Source organism: Rhamphochromis sp. 'chilingali' (assembly GCF_963969265.1).
Source record: "Rhamphochromis sp. 'chilingali' genome assembly, chromosome: 13".
Taxonomy (NCBI): domain Eukaryota; kingdom Metazoa; phylum Chordata; class Actinopteri; order Cichliformes; family Cichlidae; genus Rhamphochromis; species Rhamphochromis sp. 'chilingali'.
The window spans coordinates 26,182,123-26,193,175 of NC_137940.1; the positions used below are offsets into that span (position 1 = coordinate 26,182,123).

General features: G+C 41.2%; 2 protein-coding genes across 3 annotated transcripts; both read right to left on the reverse strand.

Moving 5' to 3' along the window:
- Positions 1 to 2,359: 2,359 nt before the first annotated feature.
- LOC308408453 (solute carrier family 25 member 53-like) lies at positions 2,360 to 5,945 on the reverse strand. The gene is made up of 3 exons (XM_080900696.1): positions 5,877 to 5,945; positions 5,196 to 5,482; positions 2,360 to 5,062 (listed from the first exon to the last, which is right to left on the reverse strand). The coding sequence occupies exon 3, from the start codon at positions 5,053 to 5,055 to the stop codon at positions 4,174 to 4,176; it is 882 nt and encodes a 293-aa protein (XP_080756822.1). The 5' UTR covers positions 5,056 to 5,062; positions 5,196 to 5,482; positions 5,877 to 5,945; the 3' UTR covers positions 2,360 to 4,173.
- A 1,220-nt stretch (positions 5,946 to 7,165) lies between these two features.
- On the reverse strand, positions 7,166 to 11,053 carry prps1b (phosphoribosyl pyrophosphate synthetase 1B). 2 transcript variants are annotated; one of them, XM_080901217.1, is made up of 7 exons: positions 10,722 to 11,053; positions 10,105 to 10,294; positions 9,452 to 9,550; positions 9,104 to 9,228; positions 8,749 to 8,922; positions 8,402 to 8,561; positions 7,166 to 8,253 (listed from the first exon to the last, which is right to left on the reverse strand). In XM_080901217.1, exons 1-7 carry the CDS (start codon positions 10,841 to 10,843, stop codon positions 8,161 to 8,163), a joined length of 963 nt encoding a protein of 320 aa, XP_080757343.1. In that variant the 5' UTR covers positions 10,844 to 11,053; the 3' UTR covers positions 7,166 to 8,160. The 2 variants fall into 2 exon arrangements, with proteins under 2 accessions (XP_080757343.1, XP_080757344.1); XM_080901218.1 differs by having other exon boundaries at positions 10,111 to 10,294; positions 10,722 to 11,052.

Sequence of the window (11,053 nt, forward strand, 5' to 3'; positions counted from 1 at the left end):
CCACCTGCTTCTGAGCCTCTTCTCTCTTATAGTAGCCACAGCTGTGTTCAGATTAAGAAAGATTGAGTTAGACAGCAGGGAGCTTCACAGCCTCAGAGGGGAAGGATGGGCATTTTGACACACTTTCATTCTCCTCTTTCTGCTGCTGCATGTCACGCCAGAGATGAACACTGCTTTAAAAAAAAAAAAAAAAAAAAACACACACACCATTGTGCAGTTTATGATTGGGGTTTCTGTTTATTTGCTCTAAAATTTGTATTCTTCCACTCTTAGTGGTAGATGGCAGGTTAGAGTTTCAAGAGTGGGAATATGCGTGCGTTTCTTCCTTACAGGTTGGTGCTAAGTACAAGGTCTCAGGTAGTTGGGTGTGGTCCTTGTTTTGCAATATTTGCAGTTACCTTTATTTAAAAAAGAAAAAAAAAAGGCAGGGAGGAGTTGAGCCAACCAGTGAGCCAGAGTAAAGGGGAAAGGTGAAAGAAGTAAATGAGAGGCTTGTTTGGAGCACACTTCTTTTGTCTTAAAGACCTACCCTCCTTTGTTGGAAGGTGGTTCTTTTCTTGCGTGTTAGTCTTCTTTAGCTTTTGCTTGTTGAACTGCTCCACTTCCTGGTTGACTGGGTTGCTGTCGCTCATTTTGGAGGAGTTCTATAAAACAGAAAAGGGGAGATTTAAGAGAAGAATTTGTGTGCTTTCAAGATCTCACTGACATGCTAAGATCTTGTCTGCAGTGCATGCCCATACATGTACACAAACCAAGTTCCACCTGACGTGAGAGAAAAAAAAAAAAAAAAAAAAAAGGTTGTGAACCATGCAGTCACCTGAAACAACAAGTATCTGTACCTCTATCTCACCACGGTGAACTAACGTGATGTAGTGTTTAACTGGGTGGCATTCAAATCCACAAATGGCTCTTGTTAACAGAGAAAAATGGTGCGTCTGTGCACTGATTTGCATTTATGTACAGTTATTAAAGAGATACGGAGAATTTTACACCTGTGCCAACTAAGCAAATAAGATTAGAAGCGCATGTGCATTGGAACAAGTTTTATAGGAATTTAATATTTCCAGGAGGACTGAAGTCAGGGCATAAATACTGCAGTATTAGGAAATTCAGTGACCTATCCCATTAGGGGAGCGTCTGTCTTCTTTGCTGTCCACAGCAATAGACCGCACAGAATAATGGGTGCATTTTAATTTTTAACACCACCCTAGGGAAAATACCCCTTAAAGACCAGGCTGTCTAGGAAAATTAACCTTAGGTAGCCTGATAAAGACTTATAGACAGCCCTAATCTGCGGGCAGAGAAATGAGGCACTGTCAGGCATCTGTACACACCCTGCGCCATAACTGAAGTGACTAACACACCAGTGAGTGTACTAAAAGAGATACATACCAAAACGTTGCATAACGTATTTCATATTTTAATACACAGCACATAAATAATCACTTAAAATAAACAATTCGTTCGCATTTTTTTCTTAGCAATTAAGAAAAAAATAATTTATCAGCAGGCTAAGACAGCTGGAAAAACAAAACAATTTAAAGAGTTTTACCTGGTGTAGGACCGCGTTGCAAGACAATCTTTAACAGGTAACTGTGTGTGTGTGTAATCCGTGCAAAACCAACGGTTTAAATAGAGACAACACGCCCTTGTGCACGCCAACATGGACACCGGTCCTCTGGCTCTCATTGGCTTTCAAAGCTCAGAAGGCGAATTTTAATTGGACACTCTTGATGTCTCACCGCCCTCTCAAACCTCCTTAAAAATGATATGTTGGGTCAAAGTTCTTCCTATGCAGTGTTGCAATCGTATGATGAATTCCTTCACGTATCCGCACGTTTGGAAAAACGGACACCTATTGTAGGTGATGTGATGGATTTCACGTTTTTCTCTTTTAGCACAGTACCATCTAGTGGGCTACAGAGTTATGACAAGCCAACTTAAAAATAATCATAACAAGAAAGGGAAAGAAACCAGTTAAAGTCGAATGACTGTAATTTGTTAATGCACTTGGTGGGAAAACACCGATACTTTCCAGTAACTGTTATTTTGTTTGGCAGTAAATAGGGGAAAATATGCTGTTTTGACAGTCAAATACATATTCTTTTACTGTTATACGCTGTAAGCAAATTATATACCTTCAGGTGAAGCAGCCGCATGCTCTTGGGGTGTGTGTGTGTGGGGAACCTAGCTAAACAAGAGGCAGCAAAGAATTATTTTCCTGATTCATCCAGTCGGGATGTGTTTGGACATTTCCACAAGCAAGAGCAGGAAAATTCCTCAAAGGAAGGCCCCACTTAGCCCTGCCCCAAAACCTTCTTGCTGTCAGGAAACAGTGCAGTAGTGACCGAAACTTAGCTTTATTTTCTTACAGTCTTTAATTCATAATATGTATATGATGATTCATGGTCACCATATATATTGAGACCATACATGGCTTAATACCTTGGGTTTTTTTTTTCAGAAGGAAATTGTTTATCTTGCAAAAAGACGGCAATCCACAGATGTAAACGGCACATAGATTTATGGGGTCTTATGCTAAGGATCAGTATAAAAGGATCATTTAAAAATAATAATAATAAAACAACAGGTGAGTTAATGGGTCACAGTAGGTTGTCCTCTTTAGCACATAAAATGCCCAGAATAAAAATGACATTTCACACAAACAAAAGACATTCAAATTAACTTTTTAAAAAGTAAAACAACAATGATTATTACCTTCAATCATTGGCTACAGAAAGACTGACAGTCCTGAGGAAATAACAGATTACATTAAAAAGTGTAAGACTGAATATAATTCAGTATAGTGCCAGTGTTTTACACTGAACTACAACATAACTCCCTCTGTGCACAGAAAACCTGTTTCATAACACATAATAATAGTACCTTACGACTTGCAGTTTGCACTCTCGTCAATGGGTGTGCGTGGTCAAGCTGTACCTGGCTGATATTAACAACTCGCTTGTTGTAAATGACCTCATAGAAGCATAGAAAGAGGTAGGACAAGCATAAGTCAATGTGTCAGCTATAAGCAGACTAAGCAGCTGGTTGTGGGCTCCCTCACCAGCAGGGGGCCCCCGAGAGCATTTGAAATGTCACACAATGCAGGTTAATAAATGTTAAATTTTTGTGATATATAAGTTGTATTCATGAAAGAGAAAGCTAAATATTTTTGATACATATTTTAATAAAATGACAGGTTAATGCTACTGGTTTGATCACTTTCACTGTCATAGCTGCGGCCACGTTCATGCCCACTATAAGTGTTTTAAAGTAGACCGCAGCAAATATGTAAAAAAAAAAAAAGACTTATTTTGCTAAAAAGAAAAAAAATGAGGGGGAAGCATTGGGATAAAGGTATGTTTATGAATTAATATACTTTTCTGCCATTCTGCACATTTTAAAAACAGTATGAACAGTCAGATGTTTTGAATTTACAAAAGTTAACTTGGTTTATTTCTTTCCACTACACTAGAAAGGCATGATCATGTATGACATGACAAATGATCGAACATGGACAATTCATGGATAATTGTGGCTGCGCTAAAGTGGGTGGTTGATGGGCCCCAAATCAAATTCTGCTTTAGGCCCCAAAAAATCTTGGACTGCCCCTGCAGAACTACATTGTGGCTGTGTGATGACATTACCAGCAGTGCACAATAATCCTAATTCTCAGGTAGTAGAAAACTAATCTGTGTTTCTGACTATATTATGGCATCCGTTCTTTAAGCCTGGCTGGCTTACAGCAATTCTTGTTTTTTGAGTCCTAAGCAAAATTTCTTTCCTTACAAAACAATAAAAATTCAAAGCATATGTGACTGACAACTTCATCAAAGGAGAACTATTCAAACCCATCTCTGAGACCAGAAGTCTTAGCAGTGGTGCTGTCAGCTTGATAGCACATTTTGACACAGAAAATTAGCTTGTTAGTATGACTGCATTTTCTTCACTCACTGCAGTAAACATCAGAGAAGCGCAGGTGGAAGTAATATATTGAATAATTGTTAAAGTTATGGTTTCAGAGTACCGGAATTGCTTGTGGTAGTTCACTCCCACACTATAAAGGCTTATCAATACGTTTTTTTTCTTGCAGTTATAAGTCAAAATGTCTCCTGTGAACAATATCAAAATTGAATACACTTTTGTGGATAAAAATGTCTGGAGCACGTATCTTCAGCCTGATCGTTTCTCCTGCCTGTCATAAATGGCAGTGGTGAGTCCCCAAGTGATGCACGACCTCAGGATAACCATGGAACCTCCTCGATACAGTAACGCCAAACTCCTATTACGAGATTTCCAGAGCAGAGCCCAGCATGCTATGACCCCTTTAACGTCCCCACCTACTTGTGACTGCATGTTTGCCACAAGCACAGAGAGTGGATACAGAGTCAAGCTGACTGCCACTGATATCACTGTTCCTGAGATGAAAGAGGAGGCCATTGGTGAGACCCCCTGCTCCGCCACAGCAACACACACAGGCCCCTTCAGTCCAAAGTAGAGGGAGCTGCCGAAGGCGTTGCGGGCTGCAATGGGCAGGAAGGCTCTGTAGTAGCCCAAAACAATCCCCTCTGCCTTTAGCCTTAGAAGGACGCTCTTGAACGAGGGTAGACGACTGTCATTCTGGCTGTTCTGCAGCACATTCTGAACACGCTCAAAGGGCGTAAAAACCACGGCTTCTACAACACCTGCCCCAAACCCTGCCAGAGCAGGAAGGGCCTTGGCAGAGATGACATTCTGGGATGACAGAGGGAGCTGTCGGAGGAGGGTATCCTGGAGGCCAAAGAGCAGTGTGCCGTTCAGCGTCCTCATCACTAACGGTGGAGCCACACCCCTATAGAGCTTCACAGGGCCCTCTCTATAGAGCTGTGCCACTGCCTTGTGAACTGAGGTGTTGTGGATTTGTTGACGAAAAACAGTCTTATAGACAGGAAAGACGATAAGGGTGGGAAGGGTGGACAACAAGCTGGAGGTTCCTCCATGCAAGTAGCTCTGGAAATGAACAATTAGGTTGCCAAGTGCCTCTTCTTCTTGTTTACTCTCAGAACCGCCGGCCATTATTCTCCTTAGAGAAATTAAGCAGATCCAGTCAGGCATGCACAGTCAGTTATAAGAGAAAAATGAATGAAAAAAGCCATTTACAACACTTAGGTTAAAAAAACTCAATTTACAGTGTGTGATCATAATCATTTACTTACTCTGTCAGCTGTCTCCACCAGAAAAACAATTCGTTATTTTCCACAGATCACTGTAGGAATGTGGAGGCAGAATAGGTGTGTCGTTATTGTATTTTCCAGTGCTGCATGAGGAGAGGGTATTTCTGCTTGTGCCCGTAGTTACCACAGATGCTCCTCCGATAAGTGGTCCACAATAGAATTCCTTCTTCTTCTTCTTCCATTTTTAAAGGCAGCCTGCATCCAACGATGTTGCACTACTGCCATCTTCTGGGTTTTACTCCCACATCACTTCTATATCCTTAGATCCTCTTGATGAGTCCAGCATTAAACAAAAAATGAAATATCTTTAATTCATCTTCTTTCATATCATATCTAACCGCAATATACCCATACACTCTAAAAACCCCAAAAAGGCTTCAACCATGTTTCCTGAATACAAATGTCAGATTTTTCTGTATGATTGTATATAAACTTTTTAAAAATCTTGACCATTTGACAAAAGACTCCTTGTATTCCACTTTAGGATTAATGTGGTTATAAAAAATTAACCACCACATTATCCCTCTTGACTTCCGTGACTACTTAGTCCCCCCTTACATCCACTCACCTGATATTCTTCTTATCTAAACTATGGCATGCTGCCTTAACAATAATCTGAATCCTCTCCATCTTGGACTTCACATCTGATTTTGCATTTATTACCTCTGCAGTGAATGTCACCATCTTCCTCTATTTTCCTTTGAACCATTTCCATTACTTGTTTCTCCCCTAACCTGGGTCTGCAATGGGATTAGAGAGCAAGGCGCACTGAGCGTTGATCTGCTGGTGTCTGTGACTGACCCCGCCCCCTTTAGAATAATCATTGGACAAGACGAGCTACGTCACGACACAATGGATTGGTTGTATCATCTGTCAGTCAAGACCGCCTTTTCCCCCCGCACCGAGCTTCGGGAGAAGGGTGCGTCCCATGAAGAAATTGTTTCCGGCAGGCTCATGTTCCACGGAGTTTTATCAATGCCAAGCTAAAATATTTTAGCAATTTTAAGAAAATATTTAAGTTACTAATCCAATAACTGATAACGGATGTATAAAGAACCTCATCTTCCCTTTCAAAATATAAATTTATCAGCAGACTCTACAGATTGCAAGAATATCTGGTGGGCAAACAAACAGACAGCCCTCTATATTTGGATTACATTAAAAAATGGCATCACAAAATATTACGGTAAAATGCAGGAGTAATATAAAATAATACAAAGTATCCTTGGTTACTAAAAAGAATAAAATAAGCCAGGTTACAGGAAAAAGGACATTGTGGAAATTAGCTATAAGCTACATCCAGTCTAATTAAAGTATTGTGCATTAGTGCTATGCCATACTGCAGATTTTGGTTTTGATCTGATACCAAGTAAATGCAGGATCAGTATTGGCATTTACAACATACCAATACTGATACTTTTACCCTACATCGATGGCTTATACAGGGGAGAACAGTACGTGTCATGATTGATCAGATGAATAATCAATGTGTAAATGCTGAACACATTTTAATGAACAGGTTGTGATTTTTACTTTCCAGAATAACAAATATATATCCCTTTCAGCCCCCCCCCCCCACACACACACACACATGCACTGCGGTGCTGAACTTTTTTTAGTTGAGCTTGTGGAGTGATTTGTGAATGTCTTACCGTGGGATTGCACATTACAGTGTTTAATCCGCCAACTGTCTAGTACAACCTTCTGTGACATCTCATTGATCCCATGTAGCAGCTTGGGTTAATTTGTAGGTGAAATTTCAAGCAGCCTTCACTCCTGGTTTTTGAGAGCTCCATCTAAACAGCATTTTAATAAAAGACATTTTTTCCTAGTACTGAGAATGTAACTCAAATGGACTATATACTTTTATGTGGTCTAAGATGACTGCGGACAACCTCAACTAGGTTCAACTTTCATGTGTCTAAGCAGAAAAAAGACATAGAAGAGCCATGTTTAAGATCTGATGCATATTTAATTGTATTAAGAATGCATTCATCAAATAACTGGCACATTCAGTCTACTGAAAAAAATAAAAACACAAAGATTTGGATTATGCACATAACTGACAACTCCTTCCTCCAGACAAAGAAATAAAAGGCAGGTGAACATTTCTGAAGGAAGCTCCAGCCTGCAGAGACCCCAAGCTAAAAACCAAACAACCTAACTATGGAAGGCTCCTCACAGACCCTCGAGGACACTGGGCAAACCCCACTCAATGAGGGCACCTCAAGAGCCGAAAGAAATATCCAAAATTATTGTTTTCAGCCTGCTAAGACAAACCGAAGTGCTTTGTCCAATGGGAATCCAAACAGAAACATGGGAGGGAGGGAAATAAAATAAAGCAAGAAAAATATTTTCATTTCAGACTGTTGAGGCACACTTGGTTGAGTGGAGCTTCAGTGGCACTGTAAACTCTCTCAAAACACATTCACTTCAGTAATTATAATCTTTTAAACAGCAGTGGATAAAACAAGGAACAAAAAAGAACTACTCTCATTCAATGTAACAAAAAGCACTGTAACAGCTTCATATAGCAGAAGCTTCTCCTGACCACTGGAGCCGTCCAGGGTTATTCATATTAGCTCTTTGACAACAGACTGAAATTACTCCTGCAGAGGTGAGATGGTCAGGAGAAACTCTGGATCGAAAAGTTATGAATGAAGAACAAAGTTCACAGTGGATAAAACACCATTTATCCATATAAAATAAATATGCCAGCCTGAATTAGTAGCTTGTGATTGCTTTGGTGCCCGAGGTGTGATGGTACACCGTTGAAAGGGAAAGGACTTAAAGTGAGGTGGGGCCAGCGTTAGTAACAGACATGACATTTCTTTTCCCTCCAAACAATTAGCTGAACATCTTTGTTAATGGTTGTGTTTGAGTTGGGGAAAATCCCTCTTCTCTTATTTGGTGTTAACAGCACAAGGTTGATGGTAGACAGCTTTTGTTACAAGGGAACGTGGCTAAACAGGTACGACACGGACTCGCCGTTGTGAGTTCTGCGAATGGCCTCAGCAAGGATCATGGAGATGTCAATAACCTGAAGGCAAGAAAGAACAAGATGTCACACAAACTGTAAGACACTGTGCAGCTTCAAACACCAGCTTTCCAAAAATGCACACAGCAACCTGACGTTTTTCAGCTCTTATGTCAATTTCTGTTCTGGAAACGGTTTTCAATTTCCTGACCTGTATTTTGGAACAATGCTTCATCTTCTCCTCTTGAGGGATCGTATTGGTGACAACCACAGCTTCAAAACAAGCATTGTTGATGCGGGAGATCGCTGGGCCAGAAAAGATGCCATGAGTTAAGATGGCATACACCTTAGTTGCTCCAGCAGAAATGAGTCTAAAAGAGAGAAAGAGCAAGATGCATTACGAGCCTCCATATCACTGGACACAGTCTGCAAAACACATGTCTAAATGGGATTCAGTAATGATCACTTAGTTTCCATAGTAGCCCAAATAGCTCTGCGTCTTGCACTGGAGCAAAGCTCAAAATTTACTTGATTTAAAAGATTAAGAAAGTGCTTTACTTGTCAGCAGCATGGCAGACTGTGCCACATGTGTCGGCCATATCATCCACAAGAATGGCGACCCGATCGGTCACGTCTCCGACGAGAACCATGCGGTCCACCTCGTTCGCCTTTTTCCTTTCCTTGTGAATAAGAGCAAAGTCCACGTTCAACCTGTCTGCTATTGATGTGACCCTGCAAAAGAAAAAGCAAGCATTGCACCAGTTAAAGCTCTGTGTTTAAACTACTTTTACATATCAAATTAAACTCCTGTTGAGATAGGTAAAGCCAACAGAATGTTAATCTAAATTAAACTCTAGAGAAGATATGGAAAGGTTAAGCTATGGTTAAAGGTAGAACTCCTGTGGGAGCATACCTCTTGGCTCCTCCTGCATCAGGTGAGACAATGATGCAGTTTTTCCACTCTGGGATGTTCTCTTTAATCCATTTCAGAACAGCTGGCTCTGCATACAAGTTATCAACGGGTATATCAAAGAATCCCTGCAAATAAGAGATATACACACACACACACTGGTTAAACATATGGGCTTTCATTTTCTTTTATAGTATCCAAGTAAACAACAAGATTCACAATGCAAATTTTCACATGTCAGCCACATGGGAGTTTAAAATGCAAACCAAAATGGTGATTTTGCAGGGCTGACCAATTGGAGGGCGGTGTATGAGAAACAAGTCTGTTTGCATGTACTGTTGTGTTGCTCACCTGGATCTGTGAAGCATGCAAGTCCATTGTGATTATATGGTCAGCGCCTGATACTGACAACATGTTGGCCACCAGCTTGGCAGAGATAGGGGCACGGCTCTGTAATGAAAATAGCTCTTGTTAGTCACATGGAATAAGTAAACTGGCAAGCAGTGCTCAGTTCTAAAAATAACACTTAAGAGAGCTTAGCAGTTCAGTAAAATTATAGCAGACAAATGCTGCAGGTTACCCTGTCATAGTGACACTATACATTAGTACTGACAATATAAGAGGTAGATGGGTTGATTTAGCTACAAAAGGCATTCATTAGAATAGCCAAAACAGTTGAGAATGATGGCTTTGGCCCTGCTACAAAGCAAACTCACATTGCAATATTATATTAACATTTTTTATTTAGTAGATTAACATGTAAAAACATTTGATTTGTGCTGTATGATTAAAATGCCAAAAAGGGAATAAATAAAAATCCAAACAGCTGCATGGGGAGGTATGGAAGTGCAATTCAAGTTAACTTAGCAAACAATACAAAGGAGGGAACAAAAACAAAGAAAAGCAAATATGCCCTGTTGGCTGATGGGCATGGCTGCAGGCTTCTTGTCATGGTGCTGGATGGCAAATGGCATGACAGAAGTAAGTAGACAGATATCCCTCACCCCCACCTTGTCCTTCTTGTCCTGCCGGGCGTACGGAAAGCAGGGGATGACAGCAGTGACCCTGGAGGCGGAGGCAATCTTGCAGGCGTTTATCATGATCAGCAGCTCCATCAAATTGTCATTGATCTCTCCACAGCCACTCTGTACGATGTAGACATCCTCCCCACGCACGCTCTCCCCTATCTCCACGCTGCCAGAGGAGAGAAGGTGACAAAAATAAACAATTAGGGATAAGGAGCTAACACATCATGGCAGGTAGGAGATGGATGAGGGAGAGTAAACAGTGGCTCGTGTTTGCCTTTGTGATCTGATCTGCACAAGCGTTAAACTGAGGGTAAAAAAAGAAGCATGCAGTCCGGAAATGACAGTCTCTAGACGGTACATGATGGCACTTTAAACCTATTTTGAGGCGGCTTTGGTGCTGAGAATTAGCTGGTTAGCATTAGTTCTGTGGAACGCATGGACTACAAGTTCCTGACAACAGTGCGCGGCACTTTCACCGTGACACCACGTTTCCCATTAATACATGTCGCTAGGCTACGATATTTGCCTACCAGACACACCTCTAAAATCTAAGCCTTTTTTAAAGTAGCTACAAAACAAAGAAAACAACTCACCATGTTTCCTGGTTGCTAAATTTCTTTGTTACAACCTTTCCCAGCTCGAGACCGAGGCGGTCCGCTATTTTCTGAGACAGGTCCGGGTGTGAGCTACCGCTAAATATTTTGATATTCGGCATTTTTCTGTGGTCCAGGGCGTCGTCCAGTCCAAGCGGGCTGCAGCAGCGAGCGGTTGTCGGGTCAGAGCGATGGAAGAGTCCAAGACAACAACTGGGAATTGATCAACAGTTGAAGAGCTACTCTTAGCGAGCTTAAGTGTGTTCCCTACCTATCCACCATTATGTCCCACACATCCCGCGTGCAGCTTCCTCTGAAGGTGGCGCGCACGC

Coding starts and splice junctions, on each gene's coding strand:
- LOC308408453 (XM_080900696.1), bottom strand. CDS start 5,055: ATGGCCGGCGGTTCTGAGAGTAAACAAGAAGAAGAGGCACTTGGCAAC.
- prps1b (XM_080901217.1), bottom strand. CDS start 10,843: ATGCCGAATATCAAAATATTTAGCGGTAGCTCACACCCGGACCTGTCT. Junction 8,923..9,103: donor GATGCAGGAGGAGCCAAGAG/GTATGCTCCCAC, acceptor TTTCTTTTGCAG/GGTCACATCAATAGCAGACA. Junction 8,562..8,748: donor GTCTGCCATGCTGCTGACAA/GTAAAGCACTTT, acceptor TCTCTCTTTTAG/ACTCATTTCTGCTGGAGCAA.